The sequence below is a fragment of the Petromyzon marinus genome (assembly GCF_048934315.1).
Source record: "Petromyzon marinus isolate PM22_M1 ecotype Great Lakes invasive population chromosome 76 unlocalized genomic scaffold, UKy_Petmar_22M1.pri1.0 chr76_unloc.2, whole genome shotgun sequence".
Classification (NCBI taxonomy): Eukaryota; Metazoa; Chordata; class Hyperoartia; order Petromyzontiformes; family Petromyzontidae; genus Petromyzon; species Petromyzon marinus.
Genome location: NW_027422619.1, coordinates 817,556 through 838,215, shown reverse-complemented (window position 1 = coordinate 838,215; position 20,660 = coordinate 817,556). Strand labels below are relative to the sequence as shown.

Here is a 20,660-nt window from a genome sequence, read left to right as displayed (position 1 = left end):
TGGTGATGATGATGGTGATGATGGTGATGATGATGATGGTAATGATGGTGATGGTGATGATGATGCTGGTGATAATGCTGATGATGATTATGTTAGTGATGATGATGGTGGTGATGATGGTGGTGATGATGGTGATGATGATGATGGTGATGATGGTGATGATGATGATGCTGATGATGATGGTGATGATGGTGATGATGATGGTGATGATGGAGGTGATTGTGATGATGGTGATAATGATGATGGTGGTGATGATGATGGTGGTGATGATGGTGGTGATGATGGTGGTGATGATGATGGTGATGATGATGGTGATGATGAAGGTGGTGATGATGATGATGATAGTGATGTTGATGGTGATGATGGTGATGATGGTGATGATGGAGGTGGTGATGATGATGATGGTGGTAATGATGGTGGTGATGATGATGGTAGTGATGATGATGGTGATGATGGTGATGATGATGGTGGTGATGATGATGGTGATGATGGTGATGATGATGGTGGTGATGGTGATGATGGTGATGATGGTGATGATGGTGGTGATGGTGATGATGGTGATGATGATGATGGTGTTGATGATGATGGTGATGATGATGATGGTGGTGATGATGATGGTGCTGATGGAGGTGGTGATGATGATGATGATGGTGGTGATGATGATGGTGATGATGATGGTGATGATGGTGATGATGATGATGGTGATGATGGTGATGATGACGGTGATGATGCTGATGATTGTGCTGATGATGGTGATGATGGTGATGATGATGGTAATGATGATGGTAATGATGATGGTGATGATGATGGTGGTGATGATGATGGTGATGATGATGATGGTGATGATGGTGATGATGATGATGGTGATGATGATGGTGGTGATGATGATGGTGGTGATGATGATGGTGGTGATGATGGTGATGATGATGGTGATGATGGAGGTGGTGATGATGATGATGGTGGTGGTGATGATGATGGTGATAATGGTGGTGATGATGATGATGCTGTTAATGGTGGTGATGATGATGGTGATGATGGTGATGATGATGATGGTAATGATGGTGATGGTGATGATGATGCTGGTGATAATGCTGATGATGATTATGTTAGTGATGATGATGGTGGTGATGATGGTGATGATGATGATGGTGATGATGGTGATGACGATGATGCTGATGATGATGGTGATGATGGTGATGATGATGGTGATGATGGAGGTGATTGTGATGATGGTGATAATGATGATGGTGGTGATGATGATGGTGGTGATGATGGTGGTGATGATGATGGTGATGATGATGATGGTGATGATGAAGGTGGTGATGATGATGATAGTGATGTTGATGGTGATGATGGTGATGATGGAGGTGGTGATGATGATGATGGTGGTAATGATGGTGGTGGTGATGATGATGGTAGTGATGATGATGGTGATGATGATGGTGATGATGGTGATGATGATGGTGGTGATGATGATGGTGATGATGATGGTGATGATGATGGTGGTGATGGTGATGATGGTGATGATGGTGATGGTGGTGATGATGATGGTGATGATAATGATGGTGATGATGATGGTGATGATGATGATGATGGTGGTGATGATGATGGTGCTGATGGAGGTGGTGATGATGATGATGGTGGTGATGATGATGATGATGGTGATGATGATGGTGATGATGGTGATGATGATGATGGTGATGATGATGATGGTGATGATGACGGTGATGATGCTGATGATTGTGCTGATGATGGTGATGATGGTGATGATGATGGTAATGATGATGGTAATGATGATGGTGATGATGATGGTGGTGATGATGATGGTGATGATGATGATGGTGATGATGGTGATGATGATGATGGTGGTGATGATGATGGTCGTGGTGATGATGATGCTGATGATGGTGATGATGATGGTGGTGATGATGATGGTGATGATGATGGTGATGATGATGGTGGTGATGGTGATGATGGTGATGATGGTGATGATGGTGGTGATGGTGATGATGGTGATGATGATGGTGATGATGGTGATGATGATGGTGATGATGATGGTGATGATGGTGATGATGGTGATGATGATGGTGATGATGTTGGTGATGATGAAGATGGTGGTGGTGGTGGTGATGATGGTGATGATGGTGGTGATGATGGTGATGATGATGGTGATGATGGTGATGATGGTGATAATGATGCTGATGATGATGGTGATGATGGTGATGATGATGGTGATGATGATGGTGATGATGGTGATGATGATGGTGATGATGATGGTGATGATGATGGTGATGATGATGGTGATGATGATGATGATGAAGGAGATGATGGTGATGATGGTGATGATGATGGTGATGATGATGGTGGTGATGATGATGGTGATGATGATGCTGATGGTGATGATGAATTTTGCTCGGGGCTGAGCTGAAACGGCATGGGGCAAAGCTGCAAAAAGAGCTAGGATTAGTACTACTAATAATAGTATTAGTACTACTAATAATAGTATTGGTAGTATTAGTACTACCAGTAATAGTATTAACTACTACTAGTAATAGTATTAGTACTACTAGTACTACTAATAATAGTATTAGTACTACTAATAATAGTATCAGTACTACTAGTACTAGTATTAGTACTACTAGTAATAGTATTAGTACTACTAATAATAGTATTAGTAGTAGTATTAGTACTACTAGTAATAGTATTAGTACTACTAGTAATAGTATTAGTAGTAGTATTACTACTACTAATAATAGTATTAGTACTACTAATAATAATAGTATTATTAGTATTAGAACTACTAGTAATAGTATTAGTACTACTAGTAATAGCATTAGTACTACTAGTACTACTAATAAAAGTATTAGTACTACTAATAATAGTATTAGTAGTATTAGTACTACTAATAATAGTATTAGTAGTATTAGTACTACTAATAATAGTATTAGTACTACTAGTAATAGTATTAGTACTACTAGTCATAGTATTAGTACTACTAGTACTACTAGTATTAGTACTAGTAGTACTAGTAATAGTATTAGTACTACCAGTAATAGTATTAGTACTACTGATAATAGTATTAGTACTACTAGTAATAGTATTAGTAGGATTAGTACTACTAATAATAGTATTAGTAGTTTTACTACTAGTAGTAATAGTATTAGTACTACTAGTAATAGTATTAGTACTACTAGTAATAGTACTAGTAATAGTATTAGTACTACTAGTATTAGTACTACTCGTATTAGTACTACTAGTATTAGTATTAGTACTACTAGTATTAGTTCTATTAGTATTAGTACTACTAGTAATAGTATTAGTGGTATTAGTACTACTAGTAATAGTATTAGTACTACAAGTAATAGTATTAGTACTTGTATTAGTATTACTAGTAATTGTATTAGTACTAGTAGTATTAGTACTAATAGTATTAGTACTAGTAGTAATAGTAGTATTAGTACTACTAACAATAGTATTAGTACTACTAACAATAATATTAGTACTACTAGTAATAGTATTAGTAGTATTAGTACTACTAGTAATAGTATTAGTACTACTAGTAATAGTATTAGTACTACTAGAATTAGTTTTAGTACTAGTAGTAGTAATGCTTGTAATAGTATTAGTAGTATTATTACTACTAGTAATAGTATTAGTACTACTAGTAATTGTATTAGTACTACTAGTAATAGTACTAGTAGTAGTAATAGTATTAGTACTAGTAGTAATAGTATTAGTACTAGTAGTAATAGTATTAGTACTAGTAGTAATAGTATTAGTACTAGTAGTAATAGTATTAGTACTACTAGTAATAGTAGTAGTAATAGTACTAGTAATAGTAGTATTAGTAGTACTAGTAATAGTATTAGTACTAGTAGTAATAGTTTTAGTACTAGTAGTAGTAATAGTATTAGTACTAGTAGTATTAGTACTAGTAGTAGTAATAGTATTAGTACTACTAGTAATAGTAGTAATAGTACTAGTAATAGTAGTATTAGTACTACTAGTAATAGTATTAGTACTAGTAGTAGTAATAGTATTAGTACTACTAGTAATAGTAGTAGTAATAGTATTAGTACTACTAGTAATAGTAGTAATAGTATTAGTACTACTAGTAATAGTATTAGTACTACTAGTAATAGTATTAGTACTACTAGTAATAGTATTAGAGCGATAGTGTAGCGCTACGCTGCGCTATGAACCTGGCAACCCAGGTGTTCGATTCCCGCTCACGGCCAACACCAGTGACGATTATCTGAACCGGTCCCGGGCCTCCCCTAGGTCGACTCAGCCTCAAATGAGTACCTGGTGTGGTGTGTAAACATCGCCACTAGGGAGACAAAGGCGGTCGGGCGTGGTGCTGGCCACCCACCCCCTCGTGTACCGTTCCGGCCTTCATAGGTGCTCGCTAACAGCACTTGCCCCTACAGTCTGCTCAGGCTATACGGGAGATCTTTGTGTAGTGTGTGTGCCAGGCTAGGTAGCTGTGTCTGTGTGTGCCAGGCTAGGTAGCTATGTCTGTGTGTGTGTGTGCCAGGCTAGGTAGCAATGTCTGTGTGTGTGTGTGCCAGGCTAGGTAGCTATGTGTGTGTGTGTGCCAGGCTAGGTAGCAATGTCTGTGTGTGTGTGTGCCAGGCTAGGTAGCTATGTGTGTGTGTGTGCCAGGCTAGGTAGCTATGTCTGTGTGTGTGTGTGCCAGGCTAGGTAGCTATGTCTGTGTGTGTGTGCCAGGCTAGGTGGCTATGTCTGTGTGTGTGCCAGGCTAGGTAGCTGTGTCTGTGTGTGCCAGGCTAGGTAGCTATGTCTGTGTGTGTGTGTGCCAGGCTAGGTAGCTATGTCTGTGTGTGTGTGTGCCAGGCTAGGTAGCTATGTCTCTGTGTGTGTGCCAGGCTAGGTAGCTATGTCTGTGTGTGTGTGTGCCAGGCTAGGTAGCAATGTCTGTGTGTGTGTGCCAGGCTAGGTAGCTATGTGTGTGTGTGCCAGGCTAGGTAGCTATGTCTGTGTGTGTGTGTGTGCCAGGCGAGGTAGCTATGTCTGTGTGTGTGTTCCAGGCTAGGTAGCTATGTGTGTGTGTGTGTGCCAGGCTAGGTAGCTATGTCTGTGTGTGTGTGTGCCAGGCTAGGTAGCTATGTGTGTGTGTGTGCCAGGCTAGGTAGCTATGTCTGTGTGTGTGCCAGGCTAGGTAGCTATGTCTGTGTGTGTGTTCCAGGCTAGGTAGCTATGTCTGTGTGTGTGTGTGCCAGGCTAGGTAGCTATGTCTGTGTCTGTGTGTGTGCCAGGCTAGGTAGCTATGTCTGTGTGTGTGTGTGTGCCAGGCTAGGTAGCTATGTCTGTGTGTGTGCCAGGCTAGGTGGCTATGTCTGTGTGTGTGTGCCAGGCTAGGTAGCTATGTCTGTGTGTGTGTGTGTGCGAGGCTAGGTAGCTATGTTTGTGTGTGTGTGTGCCAGGCTAGGTAGCTATGTCTGTGTGTGTGTTCCAGGCTAGGTAGCTATGTCTGTGTGTGTGTGTGTGCCAGGCTAGGTAGCTATGTCTGTGTGTGTGTGCCAGGCTAGGTAGCTATGTCTGTGTGTGTGTGCCAGGCTAGGTAGCTGTGTCTGTGTGTGCCAGGCTAGGTAGCTATGTCTGTGTGTGTGCCAGGCTAGGTAGCTATGTCTGTGTGTGTGTGCCAGGCTAGGTAGCTATGTCTGTGTGTGTGCCAGGCTAGGTAGCTGTGTCTGTGTGTGCCAGGCTAGGTAGCTATGTCTGTCTGTGTGTGCCAGGCTAGGTAGCTATGTCTGTGTGTGTGTGTGCCAGGCTAGGTAGCTATGTCTGTGTGTGTGCCAGGCTAGGTAGCTGTGTCTGTGTGTGCCAGGCTAGGTAGCTATGTCTGTGTGTGCCAGGCTAGGTACCTATGCCTGTGTGTGTGTGCCAGGCTAGGTAGCTATGTCTGTGTGTGTGTGTGTGCCAGGCTAGGTAGCTATGTCTGTGTGTGTGTGTGCCAGGCTAGGTGGCTGTGTCTGTGTGTGTGTGCCAGGCTAGGTAGCTATGTCTGTGTGTGTGTGTGCCAGGCTAGGTGGCTGTGTCTGTGTGTGTGTGCCAGGCTAGGTAGCTATGTCTGTGTGTGTGTGTGCCAGGCTAGGTGGCTGTGTCTGTGTGTGTGTGTGCCAGGCTAGGTGGCTGTGTCTGTGTGTGTGTGTGCCAGGCTAGGTAGCTATGTCTGTGTGTGTGTGCCAGGCTAGGTAGCTATGTCTGTGTGTGTGTGTGCCAGGCTAGGTGGCTGTGTCTGTGTGTGTGTGCCAGGCTAGGTGTCTGTGTCTGTGTGTGCCAGGCTAGGTAGCTATGTCTGTGTGTGTGTGCCAGGCTAGGTAGCTATGTCTGTGTGTGTGTGTGCCAGGCTAGGTGGCTGTGTCTGTGTGTGTGTGCCAGGCTAGGTGTCTGTGTCTGTGTGTGCCAGGCTAGGTGTCTGTCTCTGTGTGTGTGTGCCAGGCTAGGTGTCTCTGTGTGTGTGTGCCAGGCTAGGTGTCTGTGTGTGCCAGGCTAGGTGTCTGTGTGTGTGTGCCAGGCTAGGTGTCTGTGTGTGTGTGCCAGGCTAGGTGTCTGTGTGTGCCAGGCTAGGTGGCTATGTCTGTGTGTGTGTGCCAGGCTAGGTGTCTGTGTGTGCCAGGCTAGGTGTCTGTGTCTGTGTGTGCCAGGCTAGGTGGCTGTGTCTGTGCCAGGCTAGGTAGCTGTGTGTGTGTGTCTGTGTGTGCCAGGCTAGGTGTCTGTGTGTGCCAGGCTAGGTGTCTGTGTGTGCCAGGCTAGGTGTCTGTGTGTGCCAGGCTAGGTGTGTGTGTGTGTGCCAGGCTAGGTGTGTGTGTGTGTGCCAGGCTAGGTGTCTGTGTGTGTGTGTGTGCCAGGCTAGGTGTCTCTGTCTGTGTGTGTGTGCCAGGCTAGGTGTCTGTGTGTGTGTGCCAGGCTAGGTAGCTATGTCTGTGTGTGTGCCAGGCTAGGTAGCTGTGTCTGTGTGTGTGTGTGCCAGGCTAGGTGTCTGTGTGTGTGTGTGCCAGGCTAGGTGTCTGTGTCTGTGTCTGTGTGTGTGTGTGCCAGGCTAGGTGTCTGTGTGTGCCAGGCTAGGTGTCTGTGTCTGTGTCTGTGTGTGTGTGTGCCAGGCTAGGTGTCTGTGTGTGCCAGGCTAGGTGTCTGTGTCTGTGTCTGTGTGTGTGTGTGCCAGGCTAGGTGTCTCTGTGTGTGTGCCAGGCTAGGTGTCTGTGTGTGCCAGGCTAGGTGTATGTGTGTGCCAGGCTAGGTGGCGATGTCTCTGCTGGATGACCACTCAGTGGACGTGGAGCTGCTGCAGCTCCATCAGCTCGTGCAGCAGCAGCAGCTGATGGAGCTCCAGAACGCGGAGCGACGGGGTCATGACCTCCACCACAGGGACGACACGGGGGGCGGGGTGAGTGGGGGGGTGAGTGGGGGGTGAGTGGGGGGGTGAGTGGGGGGGTGAGTGGGGGGCGAGTGGGGGTTGAGTGGGCAGTGGGTGAGGGGTGAGTGGGAATCCACCACCATCTTCACTACCACCACCATCTTCACCACGACCATCACCACCATCACCACCACCACCACCATCACCACCATCACCATCACCACCACCATCACCACCATCACCAGTACCACCATCATCATCACCACCATCACCACCATCATCATCACCACCATCACCACCACCATCACCACCATCACCACCATCATCCCTACCACCATCACCACCAACATCACCACCACCATCACCACCATCATCATCACCACCATCACCACCACCATCACCACCATCATCATCACCACCATCACCACCATCATCACCACCATCATCATCATCACCATCATCACCATCACTACCATCTCCACCACCATCACCACCATCACCATCATCACCACCACCATCACCACCACCATCATCACCACCATCGCCACCATCATCACCACCATCATCACCACCACCACCATCATCATCATCACCACCACCATCACCACCACCATCACCACCATCATCACCACCACCACCATCATCACCACCATCATCACTACCACCATCACCATCACCACCACCATCATCATCATCACCACCATCATCACCACCATCACCACCACCATCACCACCATCACGACCATCACCACCACCACCACCATCACCACCACCATCATCATCACCACCATCACCACCATCACCACCATCGTCAACACTGTCACCACCATCACCACCATCACTATCACTACCACCACCATCACCACCACCACTATCATCACCACCATCACCACCACCACCATCACCACCACCACCATCACCACCATCACCACCACCATCATCATCACCACCATCACCACCACCATCACCACCATCATCACCACCACCATCATCATAACCACCATTACCAGTACCATCATCACCACCACCACCATCATCACCACCATCATCACTACCACCATCACCACCACCACTATCATCACCACCATCACCACCACCACCACCATCACCACCACCACCATCACCACCACCATCACCACCATCACCACCACCATCATCATCACCACCATCACCACCACCATCACCACCACCATCACCAGTACCATCATCACCACTATCATCACTACCAACATCACCACTACCACCACCATCATCATCACCACCATCACAACCACCATCACCACCATCATCACTACCACCATCACCACCATCACCACCATCATCACCATCATCACCATCACCACCACCACCATCATCACTACCACCACCACCATCACCACCATCATCACCACCACCATCACCACCACCAACACCATCATCACTACCACCATCACCACCACCATCATCATCACCATCATCACCACCACCATCACCACCATCATCACCACCACCATCATCATCACCACCATCATCACCACCACCATCATCATCACCACCATCATTACTACCACCACCACCATCACCACCATCATCACCACCATCATCACTACCAGCATCACCACCACCATCATCATCACCACCATCATCACCACCACCACCATCACCACCACCAACATCAGCAGTGGGCTGTATTGTGTCAATGTGTCTCTGTGTCACTGTGTCACTGTGTGACTGTGTCTCTGTGTCTCTGTGTCACTGTGTCTCTGTGTCACTGTGTCACTGTGTCTCTGTGTCTCTGTGTCACTGTGTCTCTGTGTCACTGTGTCTCTGTGTCACTGTGTCACTGTGTCTCTGTGTCACTGTGTCTCTGTGTCTCTGTGTCACTGTGTCTCTGTGTCACTGTGTGTCACTGTGTCTCTGTGTCACTGTGTCTCTGTGTCACTGTGTGTCACTGTGTCTCTGTGTCACTGTGTCTCTGTGTCACTGTGTCTCTGTGTCTCTGTGTCACTGTGTGTCACTGTGTCTCTGTGTCTCTGTGTCACTGTGTCTCTGTGTCTCTGTGTCACTGTGTCACTCTGTCTATGTGTGTCTCTGTGTCTCTGTTTCTCTGTCTCTGTGCTACTGTGTCTCTGTCTCTCTGTGTCTCTGTGTCTCTGTGTCTCTGTGTCACTGTGTCTCTGTGTGTCTCTGTGTCTCTGTGTCTCTATGTCTCTGTGTGTCTGTGTCACTGTGTCACTGTGTCTCTGTGTCTCTGTGCTACTGTGTCACTGTGTCTCTGTGTGACTGTGTCACTGTGTCTCTGTGTCACTGTGTCTCTTTGTCTCTGTGTCTCTGTGTCACTGTGTCTCTGTGTCACTGTGTCTCTGTGTCACTGTGTGTCACTGTGTCTCTGTGTGACTGTGTCTCTGTGTCACTGTGTCACTGTGTCTCTGTGTGACTGTGTCACTGTGTCTCTGTGTCACTGTGTCTCTTTGTCTCTGTGTCTCTGTGTCTCTGTGTCTCTGTGTCTCTGTGTCACTGTGTCTTTGTGTCACTGTGTCTCTGTGTCACTGTGTCTCTGTGTCTCTGTGTCTCTGTGTCACTGTGTCTCTGTGTCACTGTGTCTCTGTGTCTCTGTGTCACTGTGTCTCTGTGTCACTGTGTCTCTGTGTCTCTGTGTCACTGTGTCTCTGTGTCTCTGTGTCACTGTGTGTCACTGTGTCTCTGTGTCACTGTGTCTCTATGTCACTGTGTCTCTGTGTCTCTGTGTGACTGTGTCTCTGTGTCTCTGTGTCTCTGTGTCTCACTGTGTCTCTGTGTCTCTGTGTCTCTGTGTCACTGTGTCTCTGTGTCTCTGTGTCACTGTGTCTCTGTGTCACTGTGTCACTGTGTCTCTGTGTCACTGTGTGTCACTGTGTCTCTGTGTCACTGTGTCTCTGTGTCACTGTGTGTCACTGTGTCTCTGTGTCACTGTGTCTCTATGTCACTGTGTCTCTGTGTCTCTGTGTGACTGTGTCTATGTGTCACTGTGTCTCTGTGTCTCTGTGTCTCTGTGTCTATGTGTCTATGTGTCACTGTGTCTCTGTGTCTATGTGTCACTGTGTCACTGTGTCTCTGTGTCACTGTGTCTCTGTGTCTCTGTGTCACTGTGTCACTGTGTCTCTGTGTCACTGTGTCACTGTGTCTCTGTGTCTCCGTGTCACTGTGTCTCTGTGTCTCACTGTGTCTCTGTGTCACTGTGTCTCTGTGTCACTGTGTCACTGTGTCTCTGTGTCACTGTGCCTCTGTGTCACTGTGTCTCTGTGTCACTGTGTCACTGTGACTCTGTGTCTCTGTGTCACTGTGTCACTGTGTCTCTGTGTCTCTGTGTCACTGTGTCACTGTGTCTCTGTGTCACTGTGTCACTGTGTCTCTGTGTCTCCGTGTCACTGTGTCTCTGTGTCTCACTGTGTCTCTGTGTGACTGTGTCTGTGTCTCTGTGTCTCTGTGTCACTGTGTCACTGTGTCTCTGTGTCTCTGTGCTACATGACAGGGGCAGCGCTGGACCGTGAGCATCGCTGCTTCTGAAGACGATCGTGATCATGGTGATGGTGGTGATGGTGATGGTGGTGATGGTGGTGATGGTGATGGTGGTGATGGTGGTGGTGATGGTGGTGGTGGTGATGGTGGTGGTGGTGATGGTGGTGGTGGTGATGATGGTGATGGTGGTGATGGTGGTGATGGTGGTGATGATGGTGTTGATGATGCTGGTGATGGTGGTGATGGTGGTGGTGGTGATGATGGTGATGGTGCTGGTAGTGATGGTGGTGGTGGTGATGATGGTGGTGGTGATGATGGTGGTGGTGATGATGACGGTGGTGGTGATGGTGGTGGTGGTGGTGAGGGAGGGCGACTGTACCTGGAAGGAGTCGACCTGATCGACCTCAACTCAACGCTGGGGCCGGAGGAGAGCGACACCAACCATCAAGATGCCTGGTGAGAGGGTGAGTGAGTGGGTGGGTGGGTGAGTGAGTGAGTGGGTGGGTGAGTGAGTGGGTGGGTGAGTGAGTGAGTGAGTGGGTGAGTGGGTGGGTGAGTGAGTGAGTGGGTGGGTGAGTGAGTGAGTGAGTGGGTGAGTGGGTGGGTGAGTGGGTGAGTGAGTGGGTGAGTGAGTGAGTGAGTGAGTGGGTGAGTGGGTGAGTGGGTGAGTGAGTGGGTGAGTGGGTGAGTGGGTGAGTGAGTGGGTGGGTGAGTGAGAAGGTGAGTGAGTGGGTGGGTGAGTGGGTGAGTGAGTGAGAAGGTGAGTGAGTGGGTGGGTGAGTGGGTGAGTGAGTGGGTGAGTGAGTGAGTGGGTGAGTGGGTGGGTGAGTGAGTGAGTGAGTGGTTGGGTGAGTGAGTGAGTGAGTGGGTGAGTGGGTGAGTGAGTGAGTGAGTGGGTGGGTGAGTGAGTGGGTGAGTGGGTGAGTGGGTGAGTGGGTGGGTGAGTGAGTGAGTGGGTGAGTGGTGAGTGAGTGAGTGGGTGAGTGGGTGAGTGAGTGAGTGGGTGGGTGAGTGGGTGGGTGAGTGTGTGGGTGAGTGAGTGGGTGAGTGAGTGGGTGAGAGGGTGAGTGAGTGGGTGAGTGGGTGAGTGGGTGAGTGAGTGGGTGAGTGAGTGGGTGAGAGGGTGAGTGAGTGGGTGAGAGGGTGAGTGAGTTGGTGAGTGGGTGAGTGAGTGAGTGGGTGAGTGGGTAAGTGAGTGGGTGAGTGAGTGGGTGAGAGGGTGAGTGAGTGGGTGAGAGGGTGAGTGAGTTGGTGAGTGGGTGAGTGAGTGAGTGGGTGAGTGAGTGAGTGGGTGAGTGTGTGTGTTTCACTGTGTGTGTGTGTGTAACACTGTGTGTGTGTCACTGTGTGTGTGTGTCACTGTTTGTGTGTGTGTCACTGTTTGTGTGTGTGTCACTGTGTGTGTGTCACTGTGTGTGTGTCACTGTGTGTGTCACTGTGTGTGTGTGTGTCACTGTGTGTGTGTTTTACTGTGTGTGACTGTGTGTGTGTGTCACTGTGTGTGTGTGTGTCACTGTGTGTGTGTGTGTGCCACTGGGTGTGTGTGTGTGACTGTGTGTCACTGTGTGTGTGTGTCACCCCCTACCTCCTCGCGGTGCCGGACGGGCAACTCTGTCGTGGACAGTGCTGTGGGGGGAGTTCCAATTTTGATTGGCTCCTCCCCTCATGGCATATGTGTCCACCACAGGGGCTAAACGGGGGCTCTGGACGGGTGCGAGGGGCTGGTAACCCCTCCACCTTCAATTAATTACCACAAAACCACGAATTAAAGTGAAATATGTAACAACTAAGCTTGTGCCGGAGGCCCCGGGGGGCCAGGCGTCTATGACGTCTCCTGGCCAAACCCCAATTGGCGGAGCCAGGAGATTGAATACCTACCCTCGGGGCTACTCCAGAAACAACGAAAAGCCACTACGGGTGGCCACGTGGAATGTTCGAACGCTCACTGCAGAGGAGAGGCTGCCACTCCTCTGTCGGGAGCTGGACCGGTACCGTCTGGATCTATGCGGCATTCAGGAGGTCCGGTGGACCGGCTCTGGCTCCTGCCACCATGAGGGGTGGACAGTCCTCTACTCGGGGCAGCAGACTGCCAAACAACAGGGTGTGGGTCTTCTTTTGAATAAAAGAATGAAGGGGGCGTGGGAGCGTGGCGGTGAGGTGTGGGAAGCTGTAAGCCCCAGGCTACTTTGGGCTCGCCTTCCCATCAACCGGAGGCGAGGAATGGTGGTCGTGGTTACTTATGCCCCCACCGAAGATGAACATCCGTGGAGGGATGCAGGCAAAGCCGATGAGTCAGATGCCTTCTATGACCTCCTGTCACAGGTGCTGGCTAAAGTGGCCCCTCGGGATAGAGTCATCATGTTGGGTGACTTCAATGCCCGAGTTGGTCATGATACTGGCACCTGGTCTGGAGTGATTGGAGGGCATGGGCCAGATCAGCTCAATAACAACGGTAGGAGGCTGCTAGATTTTTGTGCAGCCCATGGGCTTGTAATTACCAACACGCTGTTCCGGCATCGGCGCATCCACACAACATCATGGATGCATGCCGGGTCCAAGCAAGAACATCTGCTGGACTACATAGTGACGGACCAGCGAATGCGAGCCCATGTCCTTGACACCAGGACCTACCGTGGAGCTGATCTGCCCTCTGACCATCGACTAGTCATCTGTAAGATGCGCCTGCCATTCTTCCACTCCGGTGGTGGGTGTACACCCAGGACCCCATTCCAACCTAAAGTGGCCTGGTCTCAGTTATCTGATGAAAGTTGCAAGCGAGAATTTCATCATCGCTTGCGGCTGGGATTGGCATCGTCCCCGACTCCTCCTGATGTCGAGGGTAAATGGGCGAGGTTTAGGACTGTGACTCATGCAGCTGCAATGGCTGCTTTGGGTACGCGGTCCAGACCTCCCCAGACACCCTGGATGACAGAGGAGTTGTTCAGGATGGTTGAGAAAAAGCGACAGGCCCACTGTCATCGGCTACAGAATCCCACGTCAGAGAATGAGGAGGCTTACCGCAGCCTTCGCTCGGAGGTTCGGAGAGCCGTGAGGCGCTGCAAGGATGGGTGGTGGTCGCGGGTTGCTGAGGAGATGGAGTCTGCCTCAGTGGCCCGTGATCACAAATCGCTATTTAACTCCATCAAAAAAGTAACCTGCAGCGCCACACCTATTACCATCATTAGGGGAAAAAACGGTGATCCAATTTCCGACCCCCAGGAACAGGTTCGCAGATTTGCTGAGCATTTCTGTGAGGTCCTGGGGGAGGGAAAATCCCACAGCCAGGAAAACATCGTGGCACAAAGTGAGGATGACCCTGCTGAGGCTGCGGTGCCTCAAATATTGGATGAAGTCACCCCCTGTGAGTGGCTGGCTGAGGTGCCATCTGCTGAGGAAGTATTGAAGGCGATCCGGAGTCTGAGACCAGGAAAGGCAGCGGGCAGAGATGATCTCCCAAGCGAAATGCTGAGGGAGGGTGGCGTTTGTGCACAGACTGCCCTATATGACATCATAACAACAGTCTGGACCACTGGACGGGTTCCGCAGGATTGGAAGGATGCCCTGGTGGTCCCCCTTTTTAAGAAGGGGGACCGCACAGACTGTAACAACTACAGGGGCATCTCACTCCTCAGTGTGCCGGGAAAGGTCCTGGCAAGGATTATTCAGCATCGCCTTGCCAGGCACGCTGAGGAGAGGCTTGCGGAGCCCCAATGCGGTTTCAGGAAAGGGCGGTCCTGCACAGATGCCATATTTTCTGTCCGTCTGCTACAGCAGAGGTGTAGGGAATTCCAACAAGACCTACATCTCTGCTTTATTGACCTGGTCAAGGCCTATGATACCATCAGTAGGCCTGGGCTCTGGGTCGTTCTTCGTGCTTTTGGAGTACCTGACCCTCTGCTCACGATCATTAAGGACCTTCATGATGGTGAGCGGGCCCGGGTAAAACTACGTGGCCGGGAGTCAGAGCCATTCCCTGTACACCTTGGGGTGCGACAGGGATGTCCTCTGGCTCCTACATTATTTAACATCTATTTTGACCACGTAGTTCGTGAAGCCTTCAATAGCTGTACCGGGGGAATCTCCATATGGTACAGATATAATGGGAGGCTAATCGATGCCCGGGTGCGGTCAAGGGATGGCTCCCTATTGCTCAACCACGTTATGTATGCTGATGACTTGGTAATAGCTGCTCAGTCAGAGGAGGAGTTGGAGACGCTGCTGCTGAGACTGGAGCGTGCCACTAAGAGGTGGGGCCTTACCATCAGCCCCACCAAAACTAAGCACCTGCCTGGGTATTTTGTACCATCGGACACTCCACCCCCACAACTCCCAATCGGTGATGGGGCAGTTGTGGAGAGAGTGGAGAGTTTCCCATACCTGGGCAGTGTGCTTATGACTGGCTCCAGTTTAACAGCAGAGGTCTCACTCCGAATCAGTCGAGCGGCAATATCTTTTCATCGGTTGCGTAACGCTGTGTGGAAGCTACCTGGTCTGTCGCTCCGCACTAAGCTTCAGGTCTTCTCGGCCACGGTCATTCCCTCCCTTCTCTACGCTTGCGAAACGTGGACCCCCCTAATGGAACATCTTCGCCGGTTAGAAACATTTAGGCTGACCTGCCTACGATCCATCCTGGGTTTAACCAGACTGGATTGTGTGAGGAGCTCACAAATCCTTGAAAGATCTGGGCAGGGTCCCATCGGTGAGCTCCTCCGGCAGGCAAGGCTGCGATGGCTGGGTCATGTAGCCCGCATGCCCAGCCACCGCATGCCGAAACAGCTTTTGTTTGGCCGGATTGAGGGGGCTAAGCGGGCGCGGCACGGGCTAGAGAAGAGATGGAGTGATGTGGTACAGGAGGACGTGGAGCTGAGTGGACTTGCCGATGACTGGTACCAGCGGTGTCAAGATCGGCCTCTGTGGAGGAGGCTCGTGAAGGATGCTACTGGGCAGTTGGAGGCAGTCGCCCTCCAACAACAACGGAGGGCGGAGGAGCGACGCTCACAACAGCGAGCGGAGCGCCGGGTGGCTAAAGCACAGCAGGTTGGCACAGTAGGGGGCACAGGTGGTGCATCAGCCAGTCATCTCAGTCAGTCGACCCGTGGCACCTGGGTCTGCCCCGTGACCTCCTGCCAGCGGGCGTTCGACACTTCACGTGGCCTCAGGGTGCACATAGCCTGGCACAAGCGTCGTGGTGACGTCACCGCCACTTAGTGGCGAATGGCGGTTGTTGTTGTTGTTGTGTGTGTCACTGTGTGTGTGTGTGTCACTGTGTATGTGTGTGTCACTGTGTGTCACTGTGTGTGTGTGTGTGTCACTGTGTGTGTGTGTGTGTGTCACTGTGTGTGTGTGTGTGCCACTGGGTGTGTGTGTGTGACTGTGTGTCACTGTGTGTGTGTGTCACTGTGTGTGTGTGTGTCACTGTGTGTGTGTGTGTCACTGTGTATGTGTGTGTCACTGTGTGTCACTGTGTGTGTGTGTGTGTCACTGTGTGTGTGTGTGTGTGTCACTGTGTAGTGGGGAGCGATAGTGTAGCGGTTAGCGCTGCGCTATGAACCTGGCGACCCGGGTTCGAATCCCGCTCACGGCCAACACCAGTGACGATTATCTGAACCGGTCCCGGGCCTCCCCTAGGTCGACACAGCCTCAAATGAGTACCTGGTGCGGTGTGTAAACATTGCCACTAGGGAGACAAAGGCGGTCGGGCGTGGTGCTGGCCACCCACCCCCTCGTGTGCCGTTCCGGCCTTCATAGGTGCTCGCTAACAGCACTTGCCCCTACAGTCTGTTAAGGCTATATGGGGGATCTTTGTCTTTTGTGTCACTGTGTGTGTCACTGTGTGTCACTGTGTGTCACTGTGTGTGTGTGTCACTGTGTGTGTCACTGTGTGTGTATGTCACTGTGTATGTCACTGTGTATGTGTGTGTCACTGTGTGTGTATGTGTCACTGTGTGTGTGTCACTGTGTGTGTGACGGAGAGCCGTGAGGCACTGCAAGGATGGGTGGTGGTCGCGGGTTGCTGAGGAGATGGAGTCTTCCTCAGTGGCCCGTGATCACAAATCTCTATTTAACTCCATCAAAAAAGAGACCTGCAGCGCCACACCTATTACCATCATTAGGGGAAAAAACGGTGACCCAATCTCCGACCCCCAGGAACAGGTTTGCAGATTTGCTGAGCATTTCTGTGAGGTCCTGGGGGAGGGAAAATCTCTCAGCCAGGAAAACATCGTGGCACAAAGTGAGGATGACCCTGCTGAGGCTGCGGTGCCTCAAATATTGGAAGAAGTCACCCCCTGTGAGTGGCTGGCTGAGGTGCCATCTGTTGAGGAAGGCGATCCAGAGTCTGAGACCAGGAAATGCAGCGGGCAGAGATGATCTCCCAAGCGAAATGCTGAGGGAGGGCGGCGTTTGTGCACAGACGGCCCTATATGACATCATAACAACGGTCTGGACCACTGGACGGGTTCCGCAGGATTGGAAGGATGCCCTGGTGGTCCCCCTTTTTAAGAAGGGGGACCGCACAGACTGTAACAACTACAGGGGCATCTCACTCCTCAGTGTGCCGGGAAAGGTCCTGGCAAGGATTATTCAACATCGCCTTGCCAGGCACGCTGAGGAGAGGCTTGCGGAGCCCCAAATGCGGTTTCAGGAAAGGGCGGTCCTGCACAAATGCCATATTTTCTGTCCGTCTGCTACAGCAGAGGTGTAGGGAATTCCAACAAGACCTACATCTTTGCTTTATTGACCTGGTCAAGGCCTATGATACCATCAGTTGGCCTGGGTTCTGGGTTGTTCTTCGTGCTTTTGGAGTACCTGACCCTCTGCTTACGATCATTAAGGACCTTCATGATGGTGAGCGGGCCCGGGTAAAACTACGTGGCCGGGAGTCAGAGCCATTCCCTGTACACCTTGGGGTGCGACAGGGATGTCCTCTGGCTCCCACATTATTTAACATCTATTTTGACCACGTAGTTCGTGAAGCCTTCAATAGCTGTACCGGGGGAATCTCCATATGGTACAGATATAATGGGAGGCTGATCGACGCCCAGGTGCGGTCAAGGGATGGCTTCCTATTGCTCAACCACGTTATGTATGCTGATGATTTGGTAATAGCTGCACATTCGGAGGAGGAGTTGGAGACGCTGCTGCTGAGACTGGAGCGTGCCACTAAGAGGTGGGGCCTTACCATCAGCCACCAAAACTAAGCACCTGCCTGGGTATTTTGTACCATCGGACACTCCACCCCCACAACTCCCAATCGGTGATGGGGCAGTTGTGGAGAGAGTGGAGAGTTTCCCATACCTGGGCAGTGTGCTTATGACTGGCTCCAGTTTAACAGCAGAGGTCTTACTCCGAATCAGTCGAGCGGCAATATCTTTTCATCGGTTGCGTAACGCTGTGTGGAAGCTACCTGGTCTGTCGCTCCGCACTAAGCTTCAGGTCTTCTCGGCCACGGTAATTCCCTCCCTTCTCCACGCTTGCGAAACGTGGACCCCCCCTAATGGAACATCTTCGCTGGTTAGAAACATTTAGGCTGGCCTGCCTACGATCCATCCTGGGTTTAACCAGACTGGATTGTGTGAGGAGCTCAAAAATGCTTGAAAGATCTGGGCAAGGTCCCATCGGTGAGCTCCTCCGGCGGGGAAGGCTGCGATGGCTGGGTCATGTAGCCCGCATGCCCAGCCACCGCATGCCGAAACAGCTTTTGTTCGGCCGGATTGAGGGGGCTAAGCGGGCGCGGCTCGGGCTAGAGAAGAGATGGAGTGATGTGGTACAGGAGGAGGTGGAGCTGAGTGGACTTGCCGATGACTGGTACCAGCGGTGTCAAGATCGGCCTCTGTGGAGGAGGCTCGTGAAGGACGCTACTGGGCAGTTGGAGGTAGTCGCCCTCCAACAACAACGGAGGGCAGAGGAGCGACGCTCAGAACAACGAGCGGAGCGCCGGGTGGCTTAAAGCACAGCAGGTTGGCACAGTAAGGGTGACAGGTGGTGCATCAGCCAGTCATCTCAGTCAGTCGACCCGTGGCACCTGGGTCTGCCCCGTGACCTCCTGCCAGCGGGCGTTCGACACTTCACGTGGCCTCAGGGTGCACATAGCCTGGCACAAGCGTCGTTGTGACGTCACCGCCACTTAGTGGCGAATGGCGGTTGTTGTTGTTGTGTCACTGTGTGTGTTACTGCACAGACTGTAACAACTACAGGGGCATCTCACTCCTCAGTGTGCCGGGAAAGGTCCTGGCAAGGATTATTCAACATCGCCTTGCCAGGCACGCTGAGGAGAGGCTTGCGGAGCCCCAAATGCGGTTTCAGGAAAGGGCGGTCCTGCACAGATGCCATATTTTCTGTCCGTCTGCTACAGCAGAGGTGTAGGGAATTCCAACAAGACCTACATCTTTGCTTTATTGACCTGGTCAAGGCCTATGATACCATCAGTTGGCCTGGGTTCTGGGTTGTTCTTCGTTCTTTTGGAGTACCTGACCCTCTGCTTACGATCATTAAGGACCTTCATGATGGTGAGCGGGCCCGGGTAAAACTACGTGGCCGGGAGTCAGAGCCATTCCCTGTACACCTTGGGGTGCGACGGGGATGTCCTCTGGCTCCCACATTATTTAACATCTATTTTGACCACGTAGTTCGTGAAGCCTTCAATAGCTGTACCGGGGGAATCTCCATATGGTACAGATATAATGGGAGGCTGATCGATGCCCGGGTGTGGTCAAAGGATGGCTCCCTATTGCTAAACCACATTATGTATGCCGATGATTTGGTAATAGCTGCACATTCGGAGGAGGAGTTGGAGACGCTGCTGCTGAGACTGGAGCGTGCCACTAAGAGGTGGGGCCTTACCATCAGCCCCACCAAAACTAAGCACCTGCCTGGGTATTTTGTACCATCGGACACTCCACCCCCACAACTCCCAATCGGTGATGGGGCAGTTGTGGAGAGAGTGGAGAGTTTCCCATACCTGGGCAGTGTGCTTATGACTGGCTCCAGTTTAACAGCAGAGGTCTCACTCCGAATCAGTCGAGCGGCAATATCTTTTCATCGGTTGCGTAATGCTGTGTGGAAGCTACCTGGTCTGTCGCTCCGCACTAAGCTTCAGGTCTTCTCGGCCACGGTAATTCCCTCCCTTCTCCACGCTTGCGAAACGTGGACCCCCCCTAATGGAACATCTTCGCTGGTTAGAAACATTTAGGCTGGCCTGCCTACGATCCATCCTGGGTTTAACCAGACTGGATTGTGTGAGGAGCTCAAAAATGCTTGAAAGATCTGGGCAAGGTCCCATCGGTGAGCTCCTCCGGCGGGGAAGGCTGCGATGGCTGGGTCATGTAGCCCGCATGCCCAGCCACCGCATGCCGAAACAGCTTTTGTTCGGCCGGATTGAGTGGGTTAAGCGGGCGCGGCTCGGGCTAGAGAAGAGATGGAGTGATGTGGTACAGGAGGAGGTGGAGCTGAGTGGACTTGCCGATGACTGGTACCAGCGGTGTCAAGATCGGCCTCTGTGGAGGAGGCTCGTGAAGGACGCTACTGGGCAGTTGGAGGTAGTCGCCCTCCAACAACAACGGAGGGCAGAGGAGCGACGCTCAGAACAACGAGCGGAGCGCCGGGTGGCTTAAAGCACAGCAGGTTGGCACAGTAAGGGGGACAGGTGGTGCATCAGCCAGTGATCTCAGTCAGTCGACCCGTGGCACCTGGGTCTGCCCCGTGACCTCCTGCCAGCGGGCATTCGACACTTCACGTGGCCTCAGGGTGCACATAGCCTGGCACAAGCATCGTTGTGACGTCACCGCCACTTAGTGGCGAATGG

At 50.9% G+C, this 20,660-nt stretch overlaps 1 protein-coding gene across 3 annotated transcripts in view; it reads left to right on the top strand.

Moving 5' to 3' along the window:
• Positions 1-20,660, top strand: part of LOC116958334 (uncharacterized) — a 49,080-nt gene that overhangs the window by 1,122 nt on the left and 27,298 nt on the right. For 2 of the 3 annotated variants that reach the window (XM_076058526.1, XM_076058524.1), the window contains exons 2-3: positions 7,260-7,411; positions 10,872-11,314. In XM_076058526.1, coding sequence (XP_075914641.1) covers positions 7,271-7,411; positions 10,872-11,314 — 584 coding nt within the window. In that variant the 5' untranslated portion in view covers positions 7,260-7,270. The remainder of the gene's footprint in view (positions 1-7,259; positions 7,412-10,871; positions 11,315-20,660) is intronic. The other variant, XM_076058525.1, reaches the window with a different exon arrangement.